The sequence below is a fragment of the Eutrigla gurnardus genome, assembly GCF_963514095.1.
Source record: "Eutrigla gurnardus genome assembly, chromosome: 12".
Taxonomy (NCBI): Eukaryota; Metazoa; Chordata; class Actinopteri; order Perciformes; family Triglidae; genus Eutrigla; species Eutrigla gurnardus.
The window spans coordinates 21,595,398-21,614,486 of NC_139926.1; the positions used below are offsets into that span (position 1 = coordinate 21,595,398).

The following is a 19,089-nucleotide window of genomic DNA, read 5'->3' on the forward strand; positions in this document are numbered from 1 at the left end:
CACGTTCTCTGCCGTTCTCCCATCACCACTGTTTTCACTTCCTCGTGTCTACAATTTACAAACATGCACACCGAAGATGATTGAATGACGGAGCGGTTTTAAAAAAAAGGCAGAACGATCGCCTGCCAGGAGAGAAATTGATGGAATAACAGATTGTGAAAACTGCTTCTACATCGATGAAAACATACTAGCGCTTAATTTGGCCACCTTAAAGAAATAGTTCATCATTTTGTGAAATACACTAATTTCCTGGCCTGGATTTTGATTTGTGCATCAGATTTTGGGCTAGAGCAAGCAGCTTAGCTAAGCTTGGCACAACGGGAACAGCCTGACTCAGGCTAGTTGTTTCCCCCTGTTTCCAGTCATTGTGCTAAGCTAAGCTAAGCTAAGCTGCTGGTTGTACCTTTAACAGACACATCGATCTTCACATCTACCAGAAAGGCAATTCTCATATTTCCCAAAAATGTTGAACCATTTCATTCATGCACAGCAGACAGAGTTGATCCATTGGTGTTGCATTTGAATTGTAAATGTGAGTCATCATAGATCACTACTCTTTAAATTAAGATAGCACCATTGACTAAAAAGGTTTTCTGAGCTTTGAAAAGACAAAAAAAAGTAGAGAATAATATTCTAACTAGCAAACACCCTGATAGTTACACTATATACATATTCACAGTTTTAAGTTCTTCCCTTTAAGAATGGACAGGTATGACGTGATTATTCCACTACACATGATAAGGTCTACTGTGAACAGGATTGTGATGAACATTTCAAGTAATAGGATGCAGTCCGGTTTTCCTCAAAGGGAGACGTCCAGTAGACAAGCAACACTTTGACGTCACAACCAGCTCACCCAGTCGAGAGAAGGCACAGAGGCAGGAGGAAGAACGGTCAACGTTTTCTTGGTCAAGAAAATGAAGAGCAGCGTGTTGAATGGGCGTCTTTGACAGTCCAGAATCTGAGGAAGTGGAGAGTCTTGATTGAGTTTATGTGCAGCAGGAACAAGTGCGTCAGTATAAAGGGTGGACATTTTTTTTCATGTATAAGACAATCATAGTTCTTCGAAAGAGAATTGGCAGGTCAGACAGATTGGGAAACAATCGGCCAACAAAAATGCAATCGGTGCATCACCATCTAAAATTAATGAATGATTTATGAGGCTGCGATATGCTATAAGCCAACTAGTTCTCCAATCATTTAAAGACTTGTTGAGAAATACTCTTAGTCGCTTGCTTAGATGAGAAGATTGATGTTACTGCGATTATAAATATGAAGCTAAAGCCATTAGCTTAGCTTAGCATAAAGACTAGCTAGCCTGGCTCTATCTTAAGCTAACAAAAGTCACACAAAAAGCAGGTTTTTACGGGTTTTACTTCAGGTTTGTGCCAGACAATTTCTTGATCTGGACCAATGTCTTACAACAACCACTCCTGGCCAAGAAGCAGTTTGGAACATTCCCTGATGCAAAACAGTATTGTGTTGTTTTAAGATGATGTTTTTCCATGGATTTAAAAAAGGATGTAACATGCTAGTTCGTCTTATTTTGTTACCTTTTGACACAAACCAGGCCAACCTTGCCAGGACTCTTTCTAAAAACTCTATAGATATTGATTGGTGGACCCTTAGGAATTAATATTTATGTAGAGATCCATAATAATGTATACTAATTGTGTTGAATGTATAAATACAGAGTATATTTCTTCAGTATTTTGATAATCTGTCACAGAAAGTAAGAACCCGTTGGAAAGGCTGGAAGTCTGGAAATAAACAAAAAACACACACCTTGTTTGTTCACGGGAGGGTTTCATGTTTCACTAGAAGAGGTCTCTCTGCGGGTATCCACAACACTGCAGCACATACAAACATACAGAAATACATTAGATTTACTTTTTTTTCTATGTAAATTAGTTTCTTTATTAACCGGTGACGGGCCCAGCTATGTCAACAAAGCAAGGAGAGGCTCGGATAACAACACACACAGAGGGAGAGCGATTTAATTCTCTCGTCAGGTAGACGTTACTCCCCTATATCATTCCGTAGCAAATAGCTGTTTGCTGCTCTACCAACGTTCAGAACTTTAAATACAGCTCCTTTAAAGATGAACCACTACTTTAACACGCAGACATACTGCTACTGCCAGACTGTTGGCAAACACAAAGGTATGTCTGTGTCTCCTAATGGTGTCGGTCGCATTTTATCAGCTCCGGGCCTGATTGGTGAAGACTAAAGAATGATAAATGTGTTTCCACACTGGTTTGGTTTGAACTCTTTTCCTCGTTTCCTGCAGTTTTCAACTAAAAAACTAAGCCTTTTTGTTTCCCATCCAAACTTGCCAGACTCCTGCATCTAAAACTCACTCCCCTTTTTGCTCATATCCTGGTTTGTTTGGCCCATGTCTTTGTCTCGTCACAGTTATAAAAAAAAAGAAAAGAAAAGTGAGGCACTCACGCTTGATGATGCCGCACAAAATCTGCAAACTGTCGGTCCTTCGCGTAGAGCTCAATAATGCGGATCCTGTCTTGGATTTCCTGCAGAAACACACATAGGATGTGACTCAAACAAAACGGAGCAATTTGCACACCAATGTTCTACGGAAATATGATAATGACTTTCCTATTCATACATTTTTCCTGTGCAAACAAGAGAAGAAATTTCAAAAAGTCACTCAGTTAGGCTGTTTACATTTTAAAAGGGATCATTTTTAATCAATTTCACCTGTCCCACCAGAATAAAACAACATTTTCTCCTCTAAAAACAAACTGACATTTCCCAAAATGAGAAAGCAGAAACATAAATGCTAGGTTAATTTTTTAAAGTCTGAGGGGAAAACATTTTGAAAAACCCAGTTGTTGGTATGCTGTTAAGATAAGAAGACAATCTGCAGTCGCCTCTAACTTTCTTATTTTAAATGTAAATATACCCGATCAGAAGGCTTAAGGTTCTCCAGACATTTCGATAACAAAAATTCTAATTTTATCTGCTTCTTATTGGTGCAAATTCACTGAATAACACACATAATGAGGTGGAGAAAACAGTTAAGGCATCTTCTGAATGAAGTCGTAGAAAGAAGGCCCCCACATACCTCCTTGGTCAGTTCACTGTTCTCGTAGATGTGTCGTATCTCCTCGCTGCTAAAGTCGGTGGAGGCCTCGGCGCTGGCGTTGCTGTACAACGGAGCCTCAGGGTAGCGGCGGTAGTAGTGGCTGTAGCCTGTGGTGGCCTCGCTCTCATACATGGGGTTGTATTTGGTCGCCCTCTCCAGAGACGGCAGACTCTCCGCTCGCCTGCCGAAAAAAAATCAGTCGCAATCTAGAGGCAGGAGGATAAACACATCATCGAGGAAGCCAGGATAGGAAAACCAAGCTGTCTAGAGAATAAGACTTGAGCTTTGATTAACCTTGATTAACCTTGGATAAAGTCCTTCGAGCATCTGTCTGAACTATCAGAAAGCCTATTGTGTTAGGTGTTTAAGGCTTTTTGGAAATAGATCAACACAATATCTGATCAGTTAACTGGCTTAGGTTTAACACACACACGCCACAAACACACACACACACTGTATGCAATTTCACACGGGTTCATCTTTACATCCGACAGATGTATTATGGCTCTCTTTTTGTGCACAGATTTAAAATGTAGCCTCACATAAATGTAAGAACTCTGGAGAGACGCAGTGAAATGAGATCTAATTCTCAGAGTTCTGGTTTGGCCATGTGGTCCGTGAGTGGTTTTCCTCACCTTATGGGGTCCTCTGACTCATCTTTGTCATACTGATCCCGTAACGTCCTGGCAAGGAAGAAGATGACACCCGAGGCCACCAATAGGAATCCGGCTACGGAGGCGATCGCTATGCCGACCACCAGCGGCTCTGACACATACTCCTCACAGTGCTCTCCTCTGTACCACCAGTTCTCCCCGACGCGGCACCTGGAGGCGACGATGAAAGATGAGTCAGCTAAAATCATTTCCACTACGAAACAAAACACTATTAAAATTGTTAAAGTGGTTCAGGAGAACAACATCACTGTTCTGTTTTTGGGGTTTTTAATTATCATTTTGTTTTTAAAGAATGAATGACTGAATTATAACAACAGTTATAATGTTTCGTACATGTCATTAAATCCTGAATCCCTCGTTTTGATGTTTGTTTCTGTGTCTCCATGGAGAAGCAATACTTTTGGTTGGACAGCACAATGTAAACAGCACTCAGCACAGCATTTGGAGCTGTCTGTGTGTTTTATGATGTGGTAGAGGGTGTGAAACAGGTTAACGGTCATCTTGGCCCACATCCTCCGGTATGTTCATTATCATTCACCGAGACAGAGGACAGGTTTTAACCTCTGACATGGGTTACTGGCACATCATCTTACATACGTAGCACACACAAACACACATAAACAGCGGAATTGTTTGAAAGAAAGTCTCTGAAATGTTTTCCACAAATCAAAAAAATACAATCTTTTAAACTAAAAAACTACTTCGGGAGCCAAATAAAAATAAAAATGCTTCTGAAAAGATGTTTTGCTGTGTGTTGGACATCTCTCATCTCCATGTGATCGCCATCCAGCCAACTTTTTAAAGCTAGAAGCTAAGAATCTGACCTCCTGTCGAAAAGCCGTTTCCCGAAAAGCTATTTCTGTGATGGGATGAGCTGGCCTTTCAAAAAAAGACACCGTTTCCCAGCACAAACACACACACACACACACACACACACACACACACACACACACACACACACACACACACACACACACACACACACACGCACGCACGCACGCACACACACACACACACACACACATGCAGATCACTTCCCCAAATCCCCACCCACCTGCAGATGGCTCCCTGGCCAGGGATGATGTCACACTTGCCGTCATTGAGGCAAAAGTCCGTCCGCAGCTCACAGATACTCTGACAGGGCAGGCCGTCCACGCTGAAGTAGCCAGCGTTGCAGACACACTCCCCTTCCCCCGTCCACTTGTTCACCTTACACTCCGCATACTCGTTACAGGCCTGGAACTTGCAGGGGTCGGCCTTGTCACCTGGAGATGGAAGAACCAGGAGTGTTGACTTTCAGGTATCAAGAGAAAGGTCCTCGTGTGTTGATACGCATTAAAAAGGAATTAAAAAGGAGGCAAAGAGTAAATTCCTTCACATATATTATCTCAAACAATTTAGAATGATCAATATACATACATCTAATCCTTAAATGCTAAAAGGTGACACTTTTTCTATTTTTTTACAACCGTGTGTCTGTATGATAAATATGTCCTTAGAATTAAAACTGGAAACAAGAGACCCTGTGCAAAATGTAGCATTTACACTTCAGGACTCATACGGATAATGGTGTATAACACAACATACGAGGTGCTGGTAGTCTGATTTTTAATCCTTATGATAATATAAGCAAACTGGCTGTAGCCATATACAGTATTTACCATAGTTACAGTACAGACATGAGAGTGTCTTTCCAACTCTCTGCTTATGCAAATAAGCATTTTTCCCAATTAAAAAAATAATTAAACCATAAAATAATAATAATAATAATTCTAAAATTAGAATGAAACCCAACAAAATAATAGCATGCACAACATTCTAAATATTTCAAGTTTTTTCCCCTCAAAATGGATCCATTGTGCGTTGTCCGTGATGTGATGAATCACTGAGATCATGAATAGCTGATTACAAGCAGACTGATGTTCTCATACACAAAGTCCAACACTTGAAGACATTGTTAATAAAGTCATTATTAAAAAACAATAAGGCAATATGTTACACACACTGTGTAAAACCACAGCTGCACGCAGTAATCAGTTGGTCAAAGTGCAGTTAATGCTACCTGTGACCTTGGCTACTGTCCAGGGAAGCTCTGATTATCTCCACTCAGATGATGTGACCGACATTCACCTCTTTAGATCAAGACGTGTCACGACAGGGACTTTACAAAGCAATGTTCTGAGAGTACACCCATTAAGGGCCCAATAAATCTGTGTTTTCACTGCAACCCAGAGGTCCTGACCAGGTGGAGAACTCCAGTTTAGAAAAGTGAAGCCAATGCAGAAGTGCCTTAAACTTGCATTCTCTATACTAGCCATCAGGGGCAACTCTGGTAACTCTGGTAACAAGAAGTTTGATTGCATGGAAGCCTATGAACTTCTCACTTCATTTAGTGAGTTTATGGACTCAAGCAATAGTTTCAAGTCTTCTTCAATACAGCATGATGTTCATTTGATAAATTATGATCCTATTTAGAGTCAAATAGACAATAAAGCAGGGTATGCTTTAAGGTGTATACCTGTCCTATTGTTGTCTTGAAAAAAAAAGCACTCATAAAAACACTAGTGTATATCGGTGAGAACCTACCTGACTCAACGTCCAGCGAGTACTTATCGATGGCCAGATTCATGGTCTGGTAGGCCGTGTTACAGAAGTCCTCCAGGATCATATAGACCGTGGTGGTGACGCTTTGTGGCACGGGTTTTCCAAATTTCATCCGGCTGTTGACCACAATGCTGCCGTTCCTGAAGTTCAGGATCTCCAGGTTCTCAAAGTTACTCAGGTTGGACTGCAGGTAAGGCACGAGCTGCGAAAGGATAAAAAAAAATGTACGTTTGATGTTACAACACAACAGCGGGAACACTGATGAGCAGAAGCACAGTGAATCTGAGACGTTTACCAGCTCTATGAAGCGCTGCTCCAAAGCTTTGTACTCTGGTGAGCTCTTGTTGAAGAGATCGTCTGAGAAGATCATGTTGGTCACCCTCAGGCTGAAAAACACCATCAGTGCTCGTCCAGGGTTCGCAGGCATGGCGATGCTGACTTGGTCTGTGCCGCGTGCCACGCCGAACGGAAAGCCAGTGCTGCCCTCCTCTGTGTGGTTGATCAGATCATAACCGTAATGGATCACATCATAGTCCTGGTCTCCTATGGTGGCATCATCCAAGCCTTGGCTAATGGTCTGGATCTGGGGAGTAAAAAAATGCTGTTTCCACAAATGATGACCAAAAAGCACATTTTTTCATATTTTCAATTCATTATTTTGCTTTACCTCCACAAGTGAAGGGATGATGATGTCAGGTTGCCCCTCAGGGGAAGGGTCCACTTTAGAGATACGGGTGAAGGGCGACTCCCTCTCTGGAGACAGGGCCGTCGGCTGGACAGGGCTCAGATATTCTGTCACCGGTGGCTCTGCTTCTCCTTTGTCGACCAGTAAGATCTCATCCTCTGTTAGATCCTCTGCTGAGATCTCTGGAGCTGCTGGGCCCTCTTCATCTACAGGCGGAGCTTCGGGTGCAGTCTCTTCCTTCACCTCTCCGGTTGCTTCCTCCACGCCAGCCTCTTCAAATACAGCTTCACCAGGATAGGTCAACACCACATCTGCGTCTGCAGGCTCATCAGGATCTACTTCCTCATCTGCAGATGGAGCAGCTGTGAGGTTGGACTCCACCGAGTCTTCAGGAAGCAGATCTGTTTCTGCTGCCTCCGGCTCTGATGCTTCACTTATTACATCTACAGAATCCGGAGGTGGGACCAGGGCGGGCAGGCCTTCTTCTGAGGTTTCAGCTGCCTTTGTGGGGATCTCAGGCTGCTCTGGTTCAATCTCTGCTTCATTCACAACAACCTCCTCCAGATGTTCCTCTTCCAGAGCTGCATCAGTAGGTTCTTCTCCCACTGCCGCGACCTCTACGGCCTCCGTTTCAGCTTCAGAGATGGCATCAGCAGTTACGATGACATCTTCCGTAATCAAGCCCTCTTCTGAGCCAGTCGCCTCAAAAGACAATTCTTCTTCCTCTGTGGATGTCGGTGGCTGGAGCAGGACCTCCAGGTCGTCTGTGCCCGAACCAGAGGCCTCGACCTCCGTTGGTGGGTCAGGCAGTGTGAGGTCCCCTGGCAGCTCAGGGGAGGGGAGCTCAGGGGAGGGAGGCTCTGGGGATGGAGGCTCAGGGGAGGGAGGCTCAGGGGAGGGAAGCTCAGGGGAGGGAGGCTCAGGGGAGGGAGGCTCCGGGGAGGGAGGCTCAGGGGAGGGAGGCTCTGGGGAAGGAGGCTCTGGGGAAGGAGGCTCTGGGGAGGGAGGCTCAGGGGAGGGAAGCTCAGGTGAAGGAGGCTCCGGGGAGGGAGGCTCCGGGGTAGGAGGCTCAGGGGAGGGAAGCTCGGGGGAGGGAGGCTCTGCTGGGAGCTCCTCTGGTGTGGCAGTTTCTACAGCAGGACTCTGCACAATGTCCCCCGGCAACAAACCCTCCTCCTCAATGCCTGGAAAAACAAAGAAAAGCCAACTCAATATCTGCTGAACTCCTCCTTTAGAAACTGGATACCGTTTTTCCAGAACTCACAGATCTATCTGGCAAACTAGACGAATGAAAATGTAATTTAAGATAGAAAAATGTGGATTGAGAGGCACACATAATATAATCTGTCCGTTTCCAAGTTATTTGAGTGCAAAAATAAAGCAGATACACTGCAAGAATGACACCAAACGGGGAAATAATAGAAAAGGCAGTTGGGATAAACACTCACTGCCAGCTTCAGGTGGACTCGTGGTCAGGCCAAGAGCAGGAGACACAGCTACTGCACTCTCATCCAGAACGATGACGTCATTGTCAGTGTTCGCCACCGTGTTGGTTTCCGAGGGCTCTGGCAGGACGTCCTCTTGGTTCACAACGTCTGTGTCCTTGTCTAGGATCGTGATTTCTGGTGGCTCGTCAACTCCATTAATCTGCATCACAAACAGGCTTTATAATCTAAAGCTTTTGGCAGAGAGTGTGCCATGCAACAGGAGCTTTGATTGGTCAGATGTTGTGGGATGGACATCATTATTACACTGCTTGTGTTTAAAATTAGATGTAAAAGCGAAAGACAAATGAACTGTGAGATGACATATGATACGAGCACACAGACGGAAATGGAATATCAAAAAGTCAAATGTTATTATTATATAATTCAACTCAATAACTACTAAAATATAAAAAGCAGAGTTCACAATCTGTACAAGCCTGTAACTCAAATCCTTCCCAAATAAATGAGAACAAAAATATAACTTGACAAAATTAATGTAATTAAATAAATTGTCTTCTTAAATGTGTTACCCCACTGTCAGCTGTAATAACAACAATAAATGAAATTATGCATTTTAATGTTACGTTTGCTATTGTGAATTCTTGAAGATTTGAGTGCTGCAGGAATCGTTTTCACCACCCTGCTGTGCTGTGATTGGCTTGTACTGGCTAGTAGTACTGTGCGGTGATTGGTGGATTATCTGGCAGCAGCAATGTGCTTTTCTACGCTGTGACATGATCATAGGCTGTGTATAAAGATGGAGGGGAAATGCTACCCATTTAGCGGCTGGCTTGTGGGGTAGCTAGTTTGCTAATTCCACCATGCTTTCATGCTGAACTGGTCACGTGTCACTCATCTAGCAATAGAAATGTTCCTATGCTGTGAGTGAGTGCTGTGTGTGGATGAAGGATTAATCTGCTGTCTTCAATCTGCATGGGAAGTGTGTTTAGCTCGCTGCATAGCTGACAACCATGTCAAATATGAATTAATCATGTTGAATGAATAAATATGTGATAGCTTTTGATTCATGTATCGGCTGAACTGTGAAAAGATCAGTCGATACAAAGAAAGCTTGAAATAACAGTAGCTGAATCTCAAATGTGCTAAATCCAAACCAGTGAGCTTTGATGGAACAGTAGTTCTGCTTTCTTGCCTGTGAATCAATTACCGACGAGAAGTTTCCTAAACTCTTCCAACTCCTATAATGAATTCTATGAATCACTTAGCGAGCTGAGCTATAAAGCGAGACAGCAGAGACATTCAGTGCAACTCAAACTCTAATTGCCATCAAAGCACACGGTCGACCGCAAGACAGCACAAATAAAGAAAGAGTTAAGGTGGTATTACTTGTCTGAATAAACTTGTGCTGTCTCTCCTCAGTGTGGTGCTCTGTAGCTTTTGCCCCCAGAATAGCAGTGGATTAATATAGCAAGAGCCAAACTAATCCTCAAAGCCTCGCTTCATCCTTGCTGGTGATCTCATCCCCTACCTGCTACTGGTCTGGGTCTGGATAACATCACCAGCCAGTTCACAGGTTATCGTAAAAACCTTTCATACTACGGCCTTCCTTAAATAAATGTGATTGATCAGCTTTGCGGGGGCTTAAAGCAGCTGGATAGCGTGGAGAGAGATTGTTGTCCTGATAGGAGTGGAGATCATTTTTTATAACTCACCGCGGCTCCACCAGCAGCGTCGACAGACACAGGACCCTCAGACACTGTGGAACCAGTAGGGGAAAAAACATTAGAACCAACTGACACATGGGAATGCAAATGAGCCAAAATGGCTAAAATATCCAGAGTGTTTTTTCATTGATACCATTGATGAACCTTTATTTTGACAGCATTAACTTCTTAAATATCTTCAAAACAGTGCTAAAAGATCTGGAGTGTTTACCAGCCGCCTGAAATGCCACCAAAGCAGAAAAACAAAGCCAAGCTGCGACTTTAAGTTCTCCAGCCACACATGTCAGCCATATGAGAGCGTTTAACCATTATTTCACATGTCCTAGCTTATAATTAATGTTAGCATCAGATGACATGTGTCTCCAGAGGGGAGCTCGCTATCACCGTAAGACACGCATTCTCCCCAAATCATTGAGCGGGGAGAAATCACTCACGAGGAGGAGATGGTATTGACATTATCACATCATTCAATTTCTGGTGAAGGACCCGAGCCAGGCGTAGGAGGTAACTCACCTCCATCTAACAGATGCAGCGGTTTCAATCTGCCTACGTGAGCATTTGAGTGTGTTTTTCTTTTTGTGTCTTCTGCTGCATCACTTATTATCCTTTTTTTTTTTTTTTAAATATACTGTCCAGTTTGTAACATCCTATTTTGGCCAGCTCTCTTGTGCAGTCCACTTAATGACAAGGATTTAAGTGTCACACAGAATAAATACACAGGTCCTAGAACTGGTGATTAAAGCTGCCCCACTTTTGGGATGAAACAAATATGGCTCCGTACTCGTTGACAGAAAGAGAAGACAAATAAGAGCCAATTTAAACCCTGGAGTGTTTTCTGAACTGGTGTAGCGTATGTTGTAATATCGATGCTGAGTTTACTGTGTCTTTATTTGATATGACGTCTGGAGGTTTGCCCTGGGCTGCCTCTGCTAATACCTCCCCTGCGGCGTTGCCGTCGTGCAAATGAAATTACAACATGTGTGTGTGTGTGTGTGTGTGTGTGTGTGTGTTCTGCTGAACCACAGCGACGGCCGCTATCCTTACCACTCTCCAGCTCGTCGTGATGCAGGGCTTCGGTGATGAAGTTCCTGACCTCGCTGATGGTGTAGACCACCGTAGGGAGCTCCATGACCTCGCGGTACGAGCTCTCCACCCGGTTGGACTGCAGGGTCAGGTAGTCCAGCTGGTCGCTGCTCACTCCTGCTCCATCCACCATCACGGTGACGGCATAGTCCACCACCACGCCATCCAGCCTGAAGACACAAACACGTAGCGGTTACATCCAGTCTGCAGATACGGAACTAGGCAGCAATATTCAATCATTCAATCAATCAATCAATCAATCTCTGGCAGGTGTGGATCCTAACTAAGAACATTTACATGAACTTGAACAGTTCACCGGTTGCAAAACTGAGGCTTCAAAAAGTCCACAAACCTATGGGTGACGTCAAAACGACTACATCCACTTCTGATATACAGACTAAATACTGGACAGAGCCAGACTAGCTGTTTCCAGTCTTTATGCTAAGCTAACACGCTGCTGGATGCAGTATTTCCCAAAAATAAAGACTTTTACTTGGAACGGAGTATTTTCACACTGCAGTATTGCCATGGGAATACTTCTTCCACACAATTACCCACCAACTCTTTCTTCACCTTTGCTCTCCTGACACACACACACACACACACACACACACACACACACACACACACACACACACTCTTTAACCCTCCTTTGCATCGGTGGCCCAGAGGCTGATCGGCGAGGTTGTAAAGCCCCGATAATCTCCTAGAGGTGCACCTGCTCACTCTTTGGACCCGCCGCACTGATCTCACTTAACATATGAGTGACCACGATAAGACCATTAACACAGGCAACTAGTGACACCTCAACACGTGCAACATCCCCGCAGTTAAATACAGGTGACTGACACACACACACACACACACACACACACAGATCCAGGTTGATAGGGATCTGTGGGCTTAAATACAGGAATATTCGAGGTTAAACTACTACAGCCGGAACTGATGACTCACCCTTGGGTGTCCTTCTGGGGCCTACGTGAAACAAGGAGAGTAAAATGGTGTTAATGCTACAAGTCGAGGTCATTTCGGCCGTATGGTGAAGACACTTCTTTGTCCACAGGACTAAACCAGAGCGACTGACCTGAATTCCAGCACAGACACACTCTTAAATCCAGGAAGCCCCTCCAGAGCGTCCTCTATCTGCGAGGACGAAAGTCACCAAGCATCACAGACAAGCCTCAGGAGGAGTTTCTTACTTTGACAGGGTTACAATGAACTTGCTTGGCAAAATACATTTGGATTTATTGCTCCAAAAAGGGCTAATTTTCTTCAAAGCAACTGAAATGTCTTGTTGTGCAGCGGCCCAGCTCGTTATCCTCTGGATGCAGACTGGTGCACCGTTTCTCATTGGTCTACAAGGCCTTGCTTCTATGCACTCACTGACCTGCTTGATTTAATCCATCAGAGAACGAGGACGCAATAAAGATCTCCTGGAACCTTTTGTATCCCGGCTTGTCCTCCAATTCCCCTTTCTCTACGTTCATTTACTATTTACTACCCTGATCTCTGCTCCACTTGCAATCATCTCAAGGCTCGTGTGTGTGTGTGTGTGTGTGTGTGTTTAGATTTTATGTGTATAGCAGACTTCAGCAGAGAATATTAAACAGGTCAGCGATACAGAGAAATTTCTTTTTTTGTTGACATAAAATCAAGTATGATTTCCTTCAGTTTCCTTTAAAACCACTGAAGTTGCTTCCAAAGGTTACCTGTGTTTTTATATTCCCAAGACATCTTATAACAGTTTTCTTAACTCCTGCCAAACACTTTGGGTTTAACTGGTGCTGCTTTAAAAGTGTGGGCTATTAAAACTAACAATGCATCCATCAAAGAGCAGGAGAAATGGTGAGTCCAGTCTGGATACAGTAGCATGAAGGGGACTCGTAAAGAGAGACTGACAGACAGAGACGGAGACGAACCTTTTGTGCAAGCTGTCTGCTGAGCGCTTGGTGCTGCAGGCTGTCTGGATCGTTCAGGTCGCCGCTGTACGTCTCTCCGTTCAGGAGGATGCTCAGCTCCACCACCTGCTCCAGCACGGAGGAGGTGGGAGGCTGCACGGCAATGTCATTGTCCATCTGTGTCGTGAGAACGAGACTCCGTATCAAAGCAGTTTAAACCTGCACTTTATGAATCTGAAAACAATGTGTGTGTGAACTCACTGGACTCTCCTCCACAACCGGGACAACGGTAGCTGCTCCCTCCTCCTCCTCTCCTCGGGCTTCTTCTTCTGGTTCTGGGTGGTGTGCAAAAAAAAAGAAAAAGAAAAGGAAAAGGGACTGATGGTTTATTTCAAGTGGACGGGAGCTTAAACTTCAGGCAGGTGTGATTCCTGATGGCTGTATGGATTAAGCCGCCCTGACCTCCATCTGAAGTGGCCTACAGTCAAGCTCACTCACCAAACACACCCAAACACACACACACACACACACACACACACACACACACACACACACACACACACACACACACACACACACACACACACACACACACACACACACACACACACACACACACACACACACCCATTCACTAATTTACAGCGCAGGAAGTTAGAAAACACACGTGTGATCAAAGTCACATGGTTTCCTACAGCTAACAGAGACACTGACCTAGCTCAGGAGCTTCAACGGCGTCTGATGTTCTTGGTGTCGGCGTGCTGTAAAAACAAGAGGAGGCTGTTTCAACAGTGCTCATATTATTATTATTATTAGTTTCATTATAAATAATAACACACACAAATACACTGACGGGAGCGATACGAGTAGGGTCCAAAGGATGAAGCTACATTTATAATATTTTCATTTTCTTTCAACAAATCCTCTTTTCCAAACAAAACCAATCAATGATTGTTAATAAGTTCTGCAGTTCAGCCAAAGCCTGTATAGCTTCCCCCGGGTCAGATCATAATAATAATAAAACTAAAAGGAAGTTAGATTTAAAGAAATCTAGTTTCTAATAAGAAAGTGAGTGATAATCTCTTATATTTGTTCTCTAAAAATATGAAGCCGTCAGCAACTGGTTGGATGGAGGGATGGAGCCTTACCTGCACATATGTTTCCAGGAAGTGCTGGGCTCACTGCAGAAAGAACAGTAAAGAACAGATACATTTATAAAACACTGACTAACTGATGATCAATGCATGATTGTAATATTAGCACTGAGAGAAGAGACGTTTCTTTTACCTTTTCAAACCTGGCAGTGCCATTCTCTATAAAAAGAAAAAAGCAGAGTTGTATATTAGATTATGCTCACAGATCCTTTATTATTTTTTATGAGCATTAGTCAGCCACTAACCTTTTTAACCAGAGCCTGATGCTCCTCTGATTGGCTGAAGTAGCTGCCAATGTCGTGTGCGGTGACTGTGCCGTCCTGACATTGGCTCATCCAGCTTTGGTACTCTTCTTGCTCTGGCAGGCGGTCCCAGAAGATCTTGAAAGCCTCCCATATGGTCTCCTGGCACACTGGTCAGAGAAAAGGCACCATCCAGTTTAAAACACAAGCTTGCAGATTTTGTTCTGTAGAAGCGTTTTAGTTATTTCTGATTATTGTAAATTAAAATCTGTGAAGGTCTCCCTCAGAGGCAACAAAGACCACTCCATTCAAACCATGATGGACCTCGATGTTATGAGCAGGACGTTTCAATGCCCAAACTGAGGCCCAGACGGCCATATTATCCCCATGACATAACTCCCTTTCATGAGTCAGCCTAGTGGGCACCGATCCAACGTCCAACCTTCTTTCCAAATCCATGGTGGTCACCTCCAAATCGATCTGACGTAACAAACCTCCACATTTCACCACTCCCAGACGATCTCTTGGCATCTAAAAGCCCATCTTTGTCTACGTCAACTTGCCCAGGAGTTCAGCGACAGGAGCTTGATCTCTGGCCACTGTGAGAGCTCCTGAAGCAATAATAGATCAAAACGGTACTTCACCCTTGCATTTATTGCTACAGAAGTGCTGCAGTCAGATTTATCTCACTCTCCCCTAAACGTTTCTACCAGTGGTTGAAGAAGTATGAAGATTTTTTACTTAAATAAAAGTAATATCACAACAGAAGAATATTCAAATGCAGGTAAAAGTCCTGCATTCATAAGTAAAACTTCAGAATAATGTGTGTGCTCCTATTTAGAATAACATACAAGGTAAGTAAACAAGTAAAAGCGTATATGGTGATACTCAAGTATAAGTAATTTCAATGTGTATTACATTCCACTGCTGGTACCTAGCCATGCAAACAGTTTGGGTTTTATGTGCTGACAAAAGTATTACAATATCGCTCAGAATAATCCACAGATATCTTAGAAAGGCATGTTGCTGTTGGTTTTCTTAAATCACACACACACACACACGCACACACACACACACACGCGCACACACACACACACACACACACACACACACACACACACACACACACACACACATAGTCTGTTTACAGAGGGAGCTACCTAAAATCTGATAAATTGACTCTCTAAAAACAGATATTCTGTTACCCGAACAAATATAATCATGTGTCTATTTCTGCACTAAAACACTGTTTTTCATTTGCAATTGTGCCGCAATTTTTTCCATTATCTGCACTGGTCCCAGTCTCTAAGTTTACGAGAGCATAGGGGGTTGAAATAGTCATCATGTCCCTTGCAATTAACAATAATACCATGAAGATACAGAAATGATCCCCAGAGATTATAGCTGGTGGAATATATCCCAGCATATGATGAACTACTCTCCTAAGGGGATATATCTCAAAACCTGGTCAAGTAAAAAACAAAACTATCTGCATGACTAGATACCACTAAAGTAAGTGTGATTCAGGGGAGTCTGTAAGTAGATCACAGTCTGCTTGAATGTAAATCTCATCAGACTTAATTGCAACTGGTGTCCACACATATGTTCAACCACATTCTTCTGCTTGACCCAGGTGGATCACTTTCTGGAGATGTGGCAAAGGTTAAATCACCTAGACAATTAAATGCCTATGGAGACGGGAGATTGTTTCCTCGCCCTTCATGTAACCCAAGGACGTGAAAACATCCATCCACACTGGTCTTACCTCTGAGATGAAAGTAGCTCAGGTGGTTTGCGACGACTTGCTGGGCGGTCTCTTGCGCGCAGAGTTTGACTCCGCTCGGGAAAAGGATGCTCCGTTTCCGTCGAGAGATCGCAGCATGGCCTTCATCGGATGCCTTAACATCAGATACACGAACGACCCGGGGAAACACCTCAGGCTGCTGACTGTCAGGCAGACCGAGGTAGCCCATAGACGAACCTTCCAGTGTTGCATCTAGCGGACCACACACACACACAAAAGACACGTTTAGTGTTTGACTCTACCTTGGGTAAGAAGTTTAGACGTTGAACAGAATACATACCTGTCCTTATGTCCAAAAATATGACCACAAAAGTAAAAACAACAGAGTAGAAAACACATTTCCAAGATATGATGCTCATGTTAAATCCGTGCCTTTGGGGTTTAAATCCGAGGATTTGGGAAAGGATTAAGTCGATATGTACTTCCTCTCAGCAGCTTCTTACAAGTTTGCATAGTTCAGAGGTCTCCAGACGCAGGGAAATAACAGGAGCGCGTCCGGGAAGCATTTGACGACACCGGTATGCTGGTTTCCTTTGCGGTTGTCGCGGTGAGGACAGCAGGTAGATGGGGCAGATGGCTCCTGGAGAGAGGGGGATTTTTTTAATGCTCTCTAATCCCGTTTACTCTAAGCCTTGGAAGAGCTCGCCAAGAAGTTACTGGAGCAACACTGGGAAGGGAGGGCGCTTAGTGTGGGTGAAACGTGGATGGAGACACCGAATCGACAGGTACATTATAATGATTGTTTACTAATTCTTGTGGGGAGATTAGTTTGGATTTAACGTTTTCTTTGCAAGAACTCAGCCAATAAATCTTAATCCTGGTCCCCCCCCCAGTTGAAGGACGGTCCCCATAACTCTTGAGACACCCTGCTAATTAGGCATTTAGGCAAATGGCATTAAACACATCCAGCCTTTGGGGATCATAATGGCGGTCGTGTGTCTGCTACACCAAATGGAAGAAAAGAAATCATCAATCCAAAGGTAACACGATCATACAACAGAACAAGGAGCTGGTCTGACTGCATCACCTCAGATCTAATCTAGAAAGAAGCTCCTTACACGTAATTGATGCTATTTTGTAGAAGCTCCCCCACAAAAACAGTGATTATGTCTCAGGTTGGTCTAGTGGGCTGAAATCCTCTCAGTATGTATATATCGACAAGAGTGAGAGTCGTGGGCTTAGTCTGGCACCGACCTTTAACCCCTCTTCCTCCTCTGGGGTTTATCCTGTTTTTGAAAAGGGAAATCTGCCTCCTTCTTATCTTTAAGTAGCTGTGTTATATATGTGAAAACCAAGGAGAAAGGAGGTTTAACAAACTAAGCGTTAAAGTAAGCCGACAATGGCAGTAAAACAGGGTCACAACGACAATGCTAACATACTAGCATTTAGCAGGTTACGGTTGCTAATTAGCACTAAACATACAGTACAAATCAGGCTGTAAAATGTCAGATGTTTGGTCCTTAACCAACCAAAAGTTGGATAAATTGAAAAGTGCTAGGTGAAAACAAATGATTACCACAATCGTTAAGATACAGCCTCTGGGGACTACGAATGTCTGTGCAAAATAAATTGCCAATCTAGCGAAACAATTGAGATTTTTCACTCAAAACCACAAATATCAACCTCAGGACTGCTTGATAGAAAAGTTAAGGAACCCCGCGTGATTTAGGTACAACATCTGAGAACCATGAATACAAAATTTTGGGCCAATCCATCCAATAGTCGTCAGGTACGTGGTGGCTCGACAGACAGACATTCTCATCCCTGGAGCCAAGCTATTGTTGCTAAAAAGACTATCCAGGGTTTATACAGATGACATTTTTAGAGCAGATAGAAATCAATCAATAAAAAACGGTAAAAGTTGCCTCTTTGATTGGCCAAACGGCCGTCTTCAAGGTGCAGGCAGCAAATCAAATGTCCAGCAGGGGAGCTTATTAGACGGAGGCCAGTGGTTCTACTTTTACTGTACGTGTGCACTTCTTTTCACGATTTAAAACACTGATTAAACAACACTCTTGATTTGAATTCAAACTGCACACACAAGGGTTAGGGCTCGCTATCCATAAACATTTGGTAATAAACAGTTTATTAGGTAAAGCATGCACAAACAAATGCATTCCAGATTTTTTGTAAGGCCGAAGCATGATTCATTTTAAGCTAAGTGCAGCTAATAAATTGGCATTTGAGTGTATATGTTGTTTACCCCTCGTGGCTACAGTGCGCTGCCACACAGAATGGGATTACCCAGTCAGACTGTGTGGGGATCTGACAGGCTGAGACAGTTAATGCACCTAAGCCAACCGCGTAACCCTCTCAACAGATTATATCGGCATCGTAATGCAAAGGCATTTCATAATGAAGTCATTTGGCTGCGAGAAGAATAAAGTTAGCTCCTGTGGTTAAAAAAACAAATAATTATAATTATTATTAACAGTGATAGAGGGGGGAGGGGGGTTTACAGAAGAGGAGCCAAAGAAAACTTCTGTTTTACAACACAGACATTCAGTCTGTTTTTAGTTACCGACCTCTAATCCTCATCTCGTTACCAAGTGGGACAAGAGGTCGAGAGTCAGGACCCCACCCAAATAATGGCGGGTTTCACAGAAAACCTGTCTTGAATGCATCTATATAAGGTTTGTGGTTCCAGATAAAATTAAAATACAG

General features: G+C 43.5%; 1 protein-coding gene across 1 annotated transcript; it reads right to left on the minus strand.

Annotated features, from left to right (window-relative positions):
* Window positions 1-600: 600 nt before the first annotated feature.
* On the minus strand, window positions 601-16,798 carry LOC311021740 (interphotoreceptor matrix proteoglycan 2-like). The gene is made up of 22 exons (XM_084022506.1): window positions 16,706-16,798; window positions 16,387-16,617; window positions 14,625-14,791; window positions 14,513-14,538; window positions 14,374-14,406; window positions 13,940-13,986; window positions 13,487-13,560; window positions 13,247-13,402; window positions 12,412-12,470; window positions 12,282-12,302; window positions 11,286-11,494; window positions 10,230-10,273; window positions 8,518-8,716; window positions 7,052-8,253; window positions 6,680-6,967; window positions 6,367-6,586; window positions 4,835-5,045; window positions 3,742-3,930; window positions 3,086-3,287; window positions 2,452-2,531; window positions 1,786-1,850; window positions 601-961 (listed from the first exon to the last, which is right to left on the minus strand). Exons 1-21 carry the CDS (start codon window positions 16,782-16,784, stop codon window positions 1,808-1,810), a joined length of 3,780 nt encoding a protein of 1,259 aa, XP_083878632.1. The 5' UTR covers window positions 16,785-16,798; the 3' UTR covers window positions 601-961; window positions 1,786-1,807.
* Between the last annotated feature and the right edge of the window lie 2,291 nt (window positions 16,799-19,089).